Source organism: Echinops telfairi, unplaced genomic scaffold, assembly GCF_000313985.2.
Source record: "Echinops telfairi isolate 266 unplaced genomic scaffold, ASM31398v2 ScPeMD7_11;HRSCAF=52, whole genome shotgun sequence".
Lineage (NCBI taxonomy): Eukaryota > Metazoa > Chordata > Mammalia > Afrosoricida > Tenrecidae > Echinops > Echinops telfairi.
In genome coordinates, this window is record NW_022103908.1 from 36,732,646 (window position 1) to 36,748,566 (window position 15,921).

Genomic DNA, 15,921 nt, shown 5'->3' on the forward strand with positions numbered 1-15,921 from the left:
TGCATCTGCTACGTTCTCTTTTTTCTGCTTACAGAGGAAGATGCTGCCGTGGCCTCTCCCACTCTCTCTGGACGGCCTTCTCCTCCTACTCTCTGGAACTGCTCTCTGCACTGCCATGGGGTTCCGGCCCTCCCCAGCCCCAGCCCCAGCTATCTGATCCCATGGCTGCCCTCCCCTCTCCGCTCTTCTAGAACAAGGACACGGAAGCCAGTGGGGCACAAATGAGCCTTTCTCTGTCTCTGACACCTGCATCCTCTTCGTGCTGCATCATCCTGACCACTGCTCTCTCTCCTTTGCCTCCTGGTCCCCAGGCAGCACACTACTCAGAGAGAGCTCTGTGGTTCCAGTTCTCCTCCTCCTCAAGTAGCCATGACATGTGCCTGCTGTTCCTTCCTTCCCTACACGCTTCTGGAGTGACTCACAGTCTTCATCCCTTCCCCGCTCTCCCCTCCCCCGTCCCATTCCAACCAAGAATTTCAGAGCTGGGTTCATATCAAAAGCCTCGGAAACAGGTTTCTGTTCAAAATGTCAGATGGAGTACATGCATTTTTCTTTCTTTCCTCCAGGGACTTAATTAAAAATATGTTAATGAATAAGCCTGTATGAGCAAAGGGAATATGAAGGGAATTCCTGATATGGGATGGGATGGGACAGTCATAGCAATTAGGCAGAGTCATAATCATGGTATAGCAGCAGCGCATGGACTCTGGCCAGTGAAGCCTGCCAGTCCATCAGGCCTCCCTCTCACAGCCACTTCTCAGTCTGCAAGACTCGACACAAAGGACACTGAGCAGTGCACAGGACCTGGGCGCACAGCAGTGGGGAAACCCACACCAGTGTCCCCGCAAAATGAACCAAGTCCTCCGGGCCTCAAGACCAGCACACTGCCCAGCATCCTCACACACCCGGGAACCTGCAGCACACAAGAGGCAGACAGAGACACAGACACCAAGCAGCCAACGCTGGAGGAAACGGAGATGAGCCAAGGAACAAAAGAGAACTAACGAAACTCGAATTAGCATTCTCAAAGAGATTTGAGAAGATACTGCAGCCATTAAATATGGATAAGACAGCCTGAAAAGACACTAGTGAGGGAGCAAAATATACTTTTGAAAACAAAATATTTGACTATCAAATGAAATGCGAACGAGAAAGCTCAGAGACAAAATTAAAACATAAAATATGAGAATAAGGCTAAGAAGCACAGAGGGCCACCCGGGAAGGTCCATTCTCTGAGTGACAGGCATTCCAGAGAGAAAACCCAGGGAGTAAGAAAGTGAGGGAGGGCCACGCCTTTATATTTGTTGGCAATCAGTTGACTACTTCTCTTTCAGTACTGCCCTTAGTGTGGTCCTGCTTGGCTTCAATAACTTTCAAGTGACAAATTCTGAAGCAGTGTGTTAAAAATTTAGGGTATGTTGCTTTGGTATGTCTTTCTGTAGTATTTTATAATCCCCAAGGCATTTCCCATTTCCTTCATTACCATAACCCCCCATCAGCATCAGTGACTCCCTGTACCACATAATCCCCATCATCACCACAGCCCCTTCCACCACCATCACCATCTCCACCATCGCATGCCCCACCACACAGCAACCATCGAGCCCACATAATCCCCATCCCCACCTCACTCAGCATCCCTAGCACCACACAACCTCCTTCACCACGACTGCCACCATCCTTAGCACACAAACACCACCACCACCACAGCCATGAGCACAGAGCCCCCTCATCCCCACAGCTGTCATCCCCCCACAGTAACCATCTTCACCACCAATCACATCCAACTTTACCACAGCCCCATCACCACCACAGTCACTAACCCTACCTCAGCCACCATGGTCACGGTCACCACCACCATTCCTCTCCTCATCATACAAACCCCACCACGTTCAACAAGACCTCAGCCTCCTTCAGGGCTTCCCTTAGCACCACTCCTGCTGCGACTGTTGTTTCCTTGGCTGAGAACTACATACACCAGACTCCGTCCTATGTGAATCTGTGAGAGGAACTGAATACAGCTTCTCTCTCTCTCTCAAAAAAGTACTTACTAAGCAACTGGGTGATTTAGACAAGATTACAAAAGCCCATTTTACCTTACTTAAGTGATTGATGAGTTGGTATTTTTTCTACCTTACTATAGGCTCATTGAGATACTGATGTAAAAGCACATTAATTTGTCACTAAAATGTTCACATTTATAAGGCTAAACTGGCAGAAGTTGTATATATCACCACACACACTTATCTATCAGTTTGTCATATTGTGGTGGCTTGCGTGATGCCCTGATGCTGGAAGATATGCTACTGGTATTTCAAAGACCATCAGTGACACCCACCCATTGTGAACAGGGCTCGGCAGAGCTTCCAGATTAAGAACAGACGAGGCAGAAGGAAGTTATTCACTTCTGAGAGATTTGCTACTGAAACCCTTAAGAGTAGCAAGAGAACACTGTCAGATATAATGCCAGAAGATGAGCCTCTCAGTTGGGAAGACACTCAAAATCCCACTGAGGATGGACTGACAGTGGCTACCACAATGGGCTTACACATTACAACTGTGAGAGCTGGGCAACACTGGACAGCGTTTCACTCATTTGTACATAGGATCACTGGGAATCGTATATTATACATCTATAGCATATATGAGGGGTATCCCTAAAAAAACCAAAATTGAGCTGGGCAGAGTTTTCGTAGTGCACATTTTTTCTACTATAGGAGTATTGAGCAACTTTCTCTGAGTTAGTGCACACAAGGGGTATCGCTTCGGAAAGTTCTCTCTGGTCAGATTAAATTTTTCATACAAGCAGTTTCGCTTGAATCTTGTTTTTTTGTGATGGCCGAGTTAAGACAACGGCATGCAACTGTGAAATTTTGTTTCCTGCTTGGGGAAAAATGCCGCAGAAACTGCTGTGATGTTGAACACAGCTTACAAGGACAGTGCTATGGGGAAAATGCAAACGTACAAGTGGTTTTCTCATTTCAAAAAAAGTGAAATGTCAAATGATGACAAACTTCGTTTTGGATGTGCATTGACTTACTGAACGGGTGAAAAAGTCAAATCATAGTGCACCTGGAGTTTGTTCCACAGGTCAGACTGTTAATCAAGCTTTCTATGTAGAGGTTCTGAAAAGATCGCATGTGCAACCAAAAAGGCCTGATTTGTGGCACACGGGGGAATGGTTTTGCTGCCACCACAATGCACCTGCTCACATAGCCACCTCAGTGTGGCAGTTTTTGGCAAAAAACAGCACGCCTCGCTAACTTCATGCACCTTGCCCACCTGACCTTGCCTTGTGCGACTTCTTTTTGTTTCTGCAAATGCAGAGAGACATGAAAGGACAGCAATCTGATGAAGCAGAAGAGGCGAAGATAAAAACGAGGGCAGTGTTGCCAGCCCTCCAGAGAAGTTTGAAAACTGTCTCCCAGAATGGAGTCGCCAATTTGACAAATGTCTTAAGCGTAATGGAAAGTACTTTGAAGGTGAAAAGGCTGTGTTGTGAAAACATGTAAATACATAACTTAAAAACAACCAACTCTAGTTTGTTTGGGGAACCTCTTCCTACAAATATACATGCACAGAGAAAAGACGGGGGGTGGGGTGGGGTGGGGAACAAGACAAAAACCAGTCTCAGTGCCATGGAGTCCACTCTGACTCAGAGACCCTATAGGACAGGGCAGAACTGCCCCTGGGGGTTTCTGAGACGGATTTTTTTCAGAAGTAGAAACCATCCTCTTTCTAGAAACCATCCTCTTTTCTTCATATCGTATACGAATGTGCCTGGCTTTGTTTTTTTAGAAAACTCAGCCTAAAACACATTCCAAAACAACTGCTGACAAACGTGTGGAGAAGCCAATGTGCTCGCTTTTCTTCCTTCTTGTCTCCCCCTCCCTGTCTTCCAGAATATTTCATTGTGCGTTACAGGAAACATTACTTAGAAAGTTAGTTTTCCAACTCAGAGTTCACACACAAATTCTCTTGAGACACTGCTTGCAATCCCTACTGCAGGAGCTGTGAGTGATTTAACGTTGCTCTTCAAGCCAAAGTCTCCAACTCCCACCTAACGGCCTTTTCTTGCACGGGCCTGGTAGGAGAGTGGAGGGAGCTATTGATAGGATTTGCCTGTAAGTAACTACAATCAGGAATTTTGTCTGAGTCCTGTGTAGCTATTGCAATGGGTATTAGAACCCACTGAGGTAAAATACAAGAATATTCACTTAAACAACACACCTCCCACGCGCCAGCCCTCTCCTTTTATCCCCCGCCCCTTCCTTTCTCTGCTTTCTCTGCCTCTCCTTGTTTTCTCACCTTTGTTGCCCTTTGGGCCATGTACAGTTGGGCATTCTAAGGAGCACATTTTCCTGGGTGTTAGTCTTGTTTTGTAATCCTATCTATTACGTGACTGAAGAGTGGCCTCTAGAAATATCTTCAGTCAGTTTCAAGTTAAAGAGTTGTCTCAGGGTCATTGTATCAAGAGTTCTTCTACTCTCTTCCAGAGCAGTAAGTCCATTTGTTCTTTTTCAAGTTGAATTATGTTCTACATTTGTTGCCCATTCCACTGAGCCCTTCTAGTGTGGTCTTGGTCAGAGGCGGTGGTGGGGGTAGCCGGGCACCAGCTTGTGCTTTTGGTCTCGGGTTCGAGAAGGCTGTGGTTCACGTGGGCCCTAAGTTCTCCGGGTTATGGCTTCCTAAGTCCTTGGGCTTCCTTTTTCTTTGATCTCCCTTGCTCTAGCAAGGAAGATATCAATACTTGCTACTTTGATGACTGCAAGCTTTTAAGACCATGGACACTGCTCACCAGACTAGCATACAGAAAATAATCTTTATGAACTATGCTTTACCAACTGACCTACCCTATAGACTCAAGTATAAGCCGACCTGAATATCAGCTGAGGCACCTAATTTTACCAGAAAAACTGCATTTAAAATGTGCTGAAAAACTCGGCTTATACACAACTGTATACGGTAGATGTTCCCTGAGACAATATTCCTTGGCCTTTATATCCACTGGTTCAGTCTCATTGTCTAAGTAATTTCTATAACTGCCCCTGGGTCCTCTGTCCAAATATGTACATAGAAAACCTACATTTGCACAGATACACATTCTTTATTGTTGTCCACTCCTTATTCAATGTCCAACTTTTATTTGTATATGAGGCCATTGAAAATATCCTGGCTTGAAGAATCAATGCATTTGAGTTGTGGTGCTACCAAAGGAGATTGAAAATATCGTGGGCTGCCAAAAGGACAAGCAAGTCTGTCTTAGAAAAAGTACAGCCAGAGTGTACCTTAGAGGCAAGGATGGCAAGACTTCATCTTCATACTTTGGACATATTGTCAGGAGAGATCAGCACCTGGTCTTGATCCACTGTGTGTGGATCTTCAACTCATATGGCCAGGGACCACTGCTGGTGAGTAGGCCCATCCCAATTTCCAGCTCTCTCCTTGCTCTGAGATTGCCTGATTCCATGAAGCTCTCATCAGTCTGCCTGGACTTTCCTTCCTAAAACCTCCTTCATGTACTTGCTCAACTCACTTCACTCTGAATGTGTCTACACTGTGGCTCTTAGTAGGAATTGTCTTACAGTGTTTGTCACAGTATTTGTTTTGACTAAAGATGACCATACCGTGTTGGGCTAGCTGGCAGGGGACCTCCGTTCCCTCCCCCTTCATTCACTATTTTTGTATAATTTCTCCTTCCAATTAGTGCTTGACCTAATTGTCAACATTTACTACTGGATTTCTTAAATGGTTGTTGTTGTTCTTCTTAGGCGCTGTTGAGTCAACTCCGACTGATAGTCATCCTTCACAAAACCCAATGAAACACTGCTGGGTTCCCACATAATCACTGCTTATGCGTGAGTCCATTGTTTCAGTGAATCCATCTCATGGGGGGGTCTTCTTTTTCACAGCCTCTGTGGTAGTTATATAATCTGTTGTCGATTTGAGACTTAAGAGTGAAGGGGTGGAGTTTAGCCTGTCAATCAGGGTGCAGCTTGATGACCTCCTTTGGAGACACCAAGGAGATAAATAGCTCACTAGAGGTGGGACACAGACTCACTCCCTGAAAGGCATGCTTTGTCTTCCTTCTGACAAGTCACATGGGCTATGCTAGAGCTTTGGAACAGGAGGAGTCACGTGGAGACCCACGTCAGTGCTAAGATGCTTCTACCGCCACTGGATCCACAAGACCTTTCACCCATTGGCCTGTGATCATCCTGCATTCGGTGTCATTGCATGGGTTTCATGAGTCTGAAGAGGACTTTATAGATTGGTATTGGACACATGGGCTAATATTGGACATATGGACTTGATCTGGACTGGGCTGGGAGGTTTTCTCAATATTCAACTGCTCTTGTATATAAAACTCTTTCTTATACACATATACATGTTTATGAATTTGTTTCTTTAGTTTACCCAGACTAACACAGCCTCTTTCACTGACTCAGTACTTTCCTGCGCCTGGTGTCCTTTTCTAGGGACTGGTCATTCCTGATAACATGCCCCAAGTAAACAAGAAGTCTCACCATCCTTTCTCCTATGGAGCATTTTTGGCTGTACTTCCTCCCAATCACACCAATCTTATTTTTCCCCATTCATTTTGGATCTTCCCTTGCTGAAAGTTATCAAGATAGCTGACTTGCTCTGGTTCTTAAAACTATCAGGCCTATGGTATCTGAGAAGTATTGCTCTGCATGGTCCAGCTGGGGTCCAGGCTAGCACAAATTTCCAGCAATATTATTAAAAGTCAATGACTTAAATATTTTCAAAGAAGGCTTCTGACAAAATCATTAGCCACACACAGTTTTATGATCAGCATGATCAATTATGATTAGTTATCTGGATTTTTATCAGTCTTCTCAGAATACAATTTACACAAGGCTTGCTTTAAAAAGAATAATCATGATTTTTAAACGGCTTTTCTGAACTGCGGCATAGTCACCCATTCTCACAGTTGAGAGTTTAAAATGTTTGAATTTCAGACTGGTTAAGGTCATGATCAGATGCCACTACACATTTATGAGACGGACGAGGCAGGAAAAAACAAAACAAGCTGACCAAACCAAGTGGGGACTGAGGAGGACACCCAGACTCTGGAACTCTCAGGCTGTGTTATGAGAATACAACCACAATTTCTGAGAGAGTTAAGCACACTAACCAGGCCACATGGCAATCATGCTCCTGGTTATTTACCCCAGAGATGCGAAAAGGATCAATGTCCAAACAGAAACCTCAAAGGGAACACTCAGAGAACATTTACTATCATCCCCAACTGGAAACCACCCAAATGGACGCTCATTAATTGGTGACTGGGGGAAGAGACTATGTCCTTCCTTAGAAGGGACTTACTACTCAACATTAAAGAGAATAAACTGCCACTGCATGTGACATGCCTGAATCTTACGCTCATCATTCTGAGGCAAAGACGCCATCCCCAGTAGGTTGGTAACTGTGTGACATACTGACTGTATGACATTCAGAAAAGGACGAGAGAGAGAGAGAGAGAGAGAGGTGTAAAAAACAGATCAGTGGTTGCCTGGGGTGGGACTGACTGAGAAGGGAGCAAGTGGGGACACTTGGAAGTGCCGGGACTCATTTGTATGTTGACTATAGCAGTTATGTTCACAGACATAGCTAGCTGTATGCCTTGGCTTATAGAATGGGCCACCTAGAAAGAAAGCATGTAAGTTTCACTTGAATAAACGTAACCAGTCAGTGTGTTGACCTGAAGCAAATAAAGAGTTTAGACTCGGCATAGTCTCTAGAGCCATTCTTTTCAGAGGTACAAACGGAAGTCAACAACCTCCCCGCCTCAGTGGCAGAGAGACAGGGTAACAGCCCTGGCAGCTGAAGACCAGGGAAAGGCTACCGTGTTACCATGGCTACATGCTTCTATGCCCTTTTGTGTGAGACCGCTAATATTAAATCATGACTCACATGCACTGCAGGGGGAAACTCAGAAACAGCTAGACAATCCTCAGACACCCAAGGTTTTCTCCACTGAAACACCCTGCCTGCAGCATTTACTCCATAAACACATTCAGAAACCATGTGGTGGTAATGAAGATATCCTGAAGGGATGTAAAAATGAGCTACAAAACTTTTTGGTCAAACATGGAGGTAACTCCAAAAAGTGTTTGCTAGACCCAAGCCATTAAAGCCCATTATTTTCTTGTGCTTGTCACAGAAATATCCCCCAAACCCAGATCAGTGGCTGAAATGATGACATACGGAGGTCACCCCTTTCCCACACCCAGCTGCAATGAGCTTCACCTAAAACAGTTCTCTAATGTGTGGGATGGATAGTGGGCAGATGAAGAGCTTTCAAAATCAGGACAATTATCAGAAGTGGGACCCAATTTAGCAAGTTTTCATGATTTATTTAAAGTGATAATAAGAAAAAATAGGACTCTAAAAACACACATCTTTAAAAAAGTTATGTTAAAGTAAATTTCCTATGGGACAAGGGGATTCTCCAAATGGATGAGCAGCTCAAAGAACGATGTTTCTCTGGAGAAGGCTCAGGAGTGCTTGGTGCCTCACCTGAAGGGCTACGTCACTACACTGGGCCACCAATTCCCTCTCTTCCAGGTGTACTTCTCCCCGACTAACTCATCCTTAACTCCTCTGACTTCTTATAGATTTTAAGTTGCAACCGTATTTAAAGTTTTTATGTACTTGTAAGATCCTATCAGTTTTGACTCAGCAAGTTCATGGTGCAAAAGCATAATATTAACTGAAAGGTTGGAGGTTCATGTCCACCCAGTGGTGTCTTAAAGTAAAGGTCCGGTGATCTGCTCCCTAAGACCAGTTATTGAAAACCCTGTGGAGAACATTTCTACTCTGATACACACAGGACCACCATATATTATAGTTGACAGGAAGTTATTTGTTTTTAAAGATATTCTCTTAAGCCAATGAAGGTGATTTTTATTCAGGAGGGAAAGAGGGCCTATTGCTGGAGGTGTGACAGACCAATCTTTGGGAGACTCAGATGATTTTTTTCCTGGCAAGGATCATGTGTTAGACTTGGTTCTCACGAGAAGCAAAACCAGGGACATGCTTGTATGTATTTGTATACAGAAAGAAAATTCCATCCAGAAATAACTTACACAGTGGTAGAAGTAGGTAAGTCCTGTCAGGTTCAAGTCAGGCTTCTCGTGACTAGTGGAAGCTGATGAACAGGACTAGTGGGATGACTAAGCAAGTGGCATGGGGCACAGGCTGGTTGACCCAGAGGTAAATGAATCCAGAGTTGGCCGAATGAAAACACCATCAGTAGTCCATTGATCCCTCCTGGGATCAGAGGTGTCAAGACAGGAGATCGAGGAACCAGATATAGCAGAAGGCAAAAGGCCAGCGAGAATTCTATTGCCGATCCCTCTCTCTCTTCTACAAAGACCACACCCCCAAGAAGCTGTCATCTAGTTGACAAGAGTCCCTGACCACTCCCACTAACCCACATTCCTCTGTGGCCTCATGCTGCAGCTGTCAGAGTGAGTTCTAAGAGCAGGGGCCTGAACAGTGACTGTCATGACAGGTTCCTGGCTGGCGCTGACCTCTGAATTGCCCTGATTTGTACAACACACACAGTGAACAATAATCAGTTAGGATTCAAAACCAAAATTCAGAATTTCCTTTAAAATGACAGAAGGTGTTTATTGAGAATTTCTGTGGCTTGGTCATTCACTTGTTCAGGATTCCTTTCCTTCCTAATTGTTTTTTCCTTCTTCTCTAATGCTTCTGTGACTATTACTGCTGATCATTAAGACATTTGAGGAGGTGATCTGTGCTTACAGAGCAGTCAAAGTGAATGGAGGAATTGACCAAAGAGAAGAAGAAACACACAAAAATCAATTCACTATCTCTTTTAATTTCCCATCCTCCTGCCTATCTATATTGTCCTTGTTTAAACAAAAACAATCTTTTTTCAAAATACATTGGTTGAATTTATAAGCTCAGAGAATAACAAAAACCCATGTGTGATGATCAGTTACTCCATGCTATACTAATATCACATGTTGTTTCCCACTGTGATCAAGTTGCCCCCACTACGTGGAGACCCCCTGTAAGCAAATGCTTCCCAGACCTCCACCATCCCCATTTCAGTTGCACATCGAAGCACTGTGATCCACAGATGGCCACAGACTGGTTTCGGAAGTAGAGAGTTAAGCCTTTCTTTGTCTTTCTTAGTCGTGAAGGTCTGCTAAAATGTCTTTATCATCATAACACAAAAGCAAACCTATTGCCTTCAAGGTGAGCTGATCCTGACTCATAGTGATGCTGCAGGGCAGCATGGGATTGCCCAATAGTAATTCCAAGGCTGTCATCTTAACAGAAGGAGCCCCGCCTTCCTTCCACAGAGTGAGGCTGGTGGGTTTGAACCACTGACCTTTTGGTTAGCAGTCATGTGCTTATCTGCTCACACAGCCACCAGGGTTCCTGCTCAGCATTATAACATGTAACCCTCCAATGACATGAGTCATAAAAGTTCACAAAGTGCCTCAGCCAGAAACTAAACCTTCGTCTCTTTCACAGAACGTGAGAATTCTACCACAGAGCCACTGCCGCTCTCATACCCTAAGACCGCGCCTTCAGTGACGTCTTCGGGTTAACCCAGTTGTGATTCTGTGAAACCCTTTCTGCCCCGCCAGCATCCAGGCATTCCCACGCTCAGTCCCTACCCCACCACACGGCTTCCCTCGTGCAGCCCCTGGCCTCCCTCTCCTTCCCAGGCACTGCCATCAATAGACACCTGGAAACTCACTGTGCTAGCATGAACCTTGGCCCTCCACTGCCCTGCTTCCCAGTGGCCTGTCTGCAAGCCTGAGAATTCCGTCATTCCATCTAGAAACCTTTCTTAAACTTGCAAGGTGCTCTCATACGCCAACTAGACCCTGAGTACAATCCAGAGGGAGGAGCAGCACAAGAAAGCACATAGCCATCCAGCCAATTCCGACTCGCATCGACCCTACAAGACAGAACCAAAGTGCTCCTGGGGGTTTCCAAGATGGCAAATCTTTGAGGGAGCAGAGAGCCTCGTGTCTTCTGGGGACTGGCTGGTGGGCTTTATCTGTTGACCTTACGGTTAGCAGCCCAGTGCTTCTCCCACAGCCCCACCAGGGCTCACGGAAGTTGTATTTATACTGTGCCTGAAAACAAGCAGGAGCTGGTGGCTCAGCTGCTAACCAAATGCTCAGAGGCAGGACCGGCAGCAGCTCCCCAGAAGGGAGATGAGCCCGGCTGCTCCTGTGTCGAGATTACCTTCTTGGAAACCCTCTGGGGAAGTTCTACTCTTTCCTACAGCATCGCTAGGAGTAGGGATTGAGGCAACAGCAATGGGATGGAAAATAAAAACACATCCACATGACGTGCTTTGGGAAAATCAGTGGGCAAGCTTGTATCTTAAAGGTGCCAAGACCACATCTTCATTATGGACATCATGACTGACGAGGAGACTGGGACCATCTGCCTTGAGGCTGATTTTTCGATCCTTTCCATACGCTCTTTCCTTTGCTTCCTAACCTGAGGGTGTATTCCTTCAATACATGCCTTTAGCCTGCCTTTGCTCTGCTTTCTCTACCATTTCACAAACAGTAGCTGGCACGTCGGACTTTCATTTCTTCCCCCCTCAGGCAATGGCGGCAACTTTGCCTTCATTTCCCACCCCCTCCCTTGCTTGCAGTCATCCCAGCAAAGGAGCAGGTACCTGCTGCATGCCCTGCATGGTCTGCTGCAGGAACTGCAGCTGCTGCTCCTTGGTGAGGTTCTCTTCTGTGCGGAAAAGCTGCTCTTTTTCCTGCTTCAGCAGCTCCACTTCGTTCCTGTAGGCATCCAGCTGCCAGCGGAGACTGTCGTTCTCTTCTTTCAGGGCATAGGCCTGGGCAGCCAGGGCTGAAGGGCAAACAGAGGGGTTCAAATCAGCTACCTGGTTGGCACAAAGGGGCAGGGATGGAGAGGGCCTCCTGCATGGGAAAGGAGTCCCTGTGGGGTGCAAACACATCGTATGCTTGACTATTTGCTGATGGCGTCCACTCAGGGCCTCCTCAGAAGAAAGGCCTGGCAACCTAGTTCTGAAAAACTGGCCACCGGAAACCCTCCAGCACACAGAGAGGTTGCCCTACGTTGTAACTGACTTGACGGCAATGAGCTAAGGAGCCTCTCATCTCAGAAGTGAAACCAAAGAGCATTCCCGGGGGGCTCTTTATTTTGCAACTGGTACATGCCATTTCTTTTGAAAGTCTGCTCTTAGTCTATTGGGTCTGACTTATCTGAATGGGTCCTCAAGGCCCAAGGATTGGTTCCTTCCAGTCTCTCGCTCCTGACCATTTTCCCGAAGCCTAGGCACTTCTCACAAACCCATCTATGATGCCAGGCGATGAGGACCTCCGGATGCACAGGCAACAGGCCTATCCACTGCCTTGCTGTTTTCTCCCTTCCTGCAGGCTTGCTTAGCTCCTTGGAGAGCTGCTTTCTTGCCAATAATCAGCAATTCCACAGGTTGAGGCATGCAACAGCATCCCTGGGGACCAAGGAATTTATATGCACACCGTTCCTCCATCTCCCCTGCTGGGACAAACTGCACAAATTGTTTTCTCTAACTCCTTATCAGAATAGTAACCTAGTTCCATCTGTTTTACCAACAGATTAAAACTCCTTTTCCCTCCCTCCAAGGCTGAGCAGGTCCTCTAATTCTCTTTCCTGAAACCCAAAAGGCTCTGTGTGGATTCAGGTCTCTCACCTCTTCACTTGCTCACTGAGAAGCCAGGACAGGAAGCTCCAGGCCCTTACCCAGCCTGGAGGCCTGGGGACAGGCTGCACTAGAGGAATCACAGAGTGTGGGCAATACACACGCAATCTACTTCCCCGTTTACTGCCGAGCCTCTACCCCCACGAGCAGGACCAGCTCGCTGAGTACCCGCTGCGCTGCAGCCACCGTCTGCTCAGAACTCACTCCGTCAGCCCATACATACATCCATGAGGATGCAGGTGCTCCTGTGATCGCCATCTTGACAGATGAGAAACATAACCATGTCCACAGGGTAGCACTAAGCCTGTGGAAATGTTCTCTAGTGTTTTCGTGCCCGTCAGTCAGCTCTATGGAAGCAGATCACCAGGCCCTGCTCCTCTGGAGCCTCCAGGTGAGTGTGAACCCCCAGCCTTTAGGCTAAAGTACAAAGCATTTAGGCCACCCAGCAGGTCCTTCAGAGCCTGCTTGCAATCACAAGCCCGCTTGTCCTCCCGTGCTGCTACAGTTCCTGCCAAAGCCAAAGAACAAACTCACCGCCACTGAGTTGATGCTGACTCACAGGGACCGTACAGGGCTGGGAAGAACAGCCCCTATGAGTTTCTGAGGCTGTAACTCTTTACAGGAGTAGAAAGCCTCATCTTTTTCCTGTAGATCGGCTGGTGGTTTTGAACTGCTGACCTTGTGGTTAACAGCCCAATGCCTAATCACTATGCCACCAGGGCTCGTTGTCTCCCCTTGTCCTCTCCTCTCCCCCAAACGGCCTATACTTTCTTCTCATTCTCACCACAAAATCTATCTTCTACTTTCAGAAACAAGCAAAAACATAAATAACAGGAGAAGCCTGTTGTGATTTCACTTTTCAAAGGTGTAACTTCTGCTGTTGAAGGGCCAGATGTCACCCTGGTGACACGGCAGGTTCACAGCACAAGCTGGTTTCAGTAGCCCTGGGTCAGGGGTCAATTCGAGCTGCATAGGACAGGCAGGGCTGACAGATTTTCAGCAAGGCACTCCAACACACCAGTGAGTACTCTCCTCATAGATCAAACATCAAATTATGTTAATAACAGTCTTGCAGCTGAGTGTTTTATGGTATTCCACCTTGCTAAATGATGATCTATGTATAGCACACACTAAAATACTAATCAAACAGAACATGTAATTAACCAGAAAATTCCCTACCTCAAACCATCCAGGATCAATTAGTTGACAAGCATTTACTGCATACTCACTTGGTGCCCTGGTCTGTCTAGGCATCTTGGAAAACACACACCCACACCCACACCCACCACCACCACCGCTGCCGCCGCCGCCAAAAAGAGGAGGCAGGATGCACTTCTCCTCTCAGGAGCTTCCATCGAATCATGAGAGACCATTTTGAAAGCTGATTGGCACTAGTACGTTCAAAGGTGGAATGAGCAGCACAGTGCAGGGCACAGAGTAAGCACCCAGCAGCTATTGGTGGACTGGGTAGGAAAGCAGCTTGGCATCGAGGTATGTGACTTAGAAATGCCTCTTGCGGGAGTGAGAGAAGACCCCAAACCAAGCCCGCTGCCCTCAGGTCCTTTCCGACTCATGGCAGCCTTCGAACACAAGGGAGACTTGCCTCCACGAGGCTCCTGGGGCTGAGACTCTTTATGGAAGGAAGTCAACTGTCACATCTGTCGTCAAGTGGCAGCCGCCAACCTGTCAGTCAGCAGTTGAATACCTTAACCACCATGCCACCAAGGATGCTACGGAATTCAGAGAGAAACGCAGACTGGAACTATCAAGAAGGCTTTGAAGGATGTGCTGGCATATCAATCAAGGGCGAGGGCACAGGGGAAGGTCCCAAGATGAACCCTGAGGACAGAACACGGAAGACGGAAGAAGGGAAACTTGGCTGAAAGCCAAGGAGAGTGGAGCCGAGGCTGGGGGTCTGCGCAAGAGGGAGGCTCAACCTGGCGCCAACTGAGAGCCCCGGGAGGGCCTTTCTTGGGAGGCGGAAGGAGATGATGGGATTGGTGATTTAGGAAGATTAGTTTGGCAGTGGTGCGTGGAACGAACTGCAGGCTGGAGAGAAAGGAACTTTTATTTGGCGTAGATGTGTGCGCACCTAAGGCGCCAGTGCGTTGAGTTTCCAGGGCTTCCTCATAAAATCGGAAACGACTTCGGAGAGACCTGGGCGCCAGAGCTAGTGTTTCGGAATGTTGCCGGCCAGCTTCAGGCCCTGGTGACACCCGAAGACAGCGCAGGTAACCAGGAAACGGTGATAAGGCATCATTTGGGAGAAGGGTGTTGTAGCAGGGGCAAAATTATGGAAAATGCAAATGATGAAAAAAGTGTTGGCACTACAGAAGCACATTAGTGCATTTAGTAGCATTCAAAGACACTTAAGTCATTTCCGTAGGAAGCTCTATTTGGCCCTTTTTCAATTCAGAGTGGCATTTTTATTATCATAACTGATAGCAGGTGTTTGTGAAGAAATCGATTAGTATGCAGGGATGGAAATTACATTTTCCAAATGAATTGCATAGTCTGCAAGATATGCCAAAATCTGCGTAGCAAAATGCAAGCAGCTATAAAGCATGTGCCAGCTACATTATTCAAATAAATTATCCAAACATAAATACATGCGGGGAACGTGCACTCGTCATTGTTTGGGGGCGCTCTTCGAAGCCAGCAGAATTGTACTGCTGACACACTCTATTCTTGGCGGGTCTGAATGGCCACTGTGCCTGCCAAGCAGGATACAATGCTGTCTGCATTGCTGAGGGAGGAATGTGATATCATTATATAAAAAACAGCTGGGACTCCCCAATGTATGTGTCCACCCTACTCACTCACCCCCAAAGAACACTATAGCATTCCCATCAACGTTTGTATAATTGGGGTGTGTAACTGATTTGCATTCCTGATTAAATAATTTCAAACTTGATCTTTAAGAAGGAAATTTGGAGGACTTGAAGTTATTCATATGGCAGCAATGTGGCTGTCTCCCAACGGGTGAGCGATTGCACATTGACTCCACTCAGTTCCAGGCCACCTGTTGGCGACCATCACTCAGCATCACGCACACAGCCGTCGTGACGGGCCTAGCCCGTAGGCCTTACCACCCTGACAGAGGCTCTACCGGTTTCCTGGATCCAAGGTGTAAAGGAAGCCTTGTAATAATTGCTGACTTAATATAAGGT

The 15,921-nt window shown here is 46.6% G+C and overlaps 1 protein-coding gene across 2 annotated transcripts in view; it reads right to left on the minus strand.

Moving 5' to 3' along the window:
* Positions 1 to 15,921, minus strand: part of ENOX1 (ecto-NOX disulfide-thiol exchanger 1) — a 344,421-nt gene that overhangs the window by 97,727 nt on the left and 230,773 nt on the right. For both annotated transcript variants that reach the window (XM_045287120.1, XM_013005981.3), the window contains exon 10: positions 11,711 to 11,895. In XM_045287120.1, coding sequence (XP_045143055.1) covers positions 11,711 to 11,895 — 185 coding nt within the window. The remainder of the gene's footprint in view (positions 1 to 11,710; positions 11,896 to 15,921) is intronic.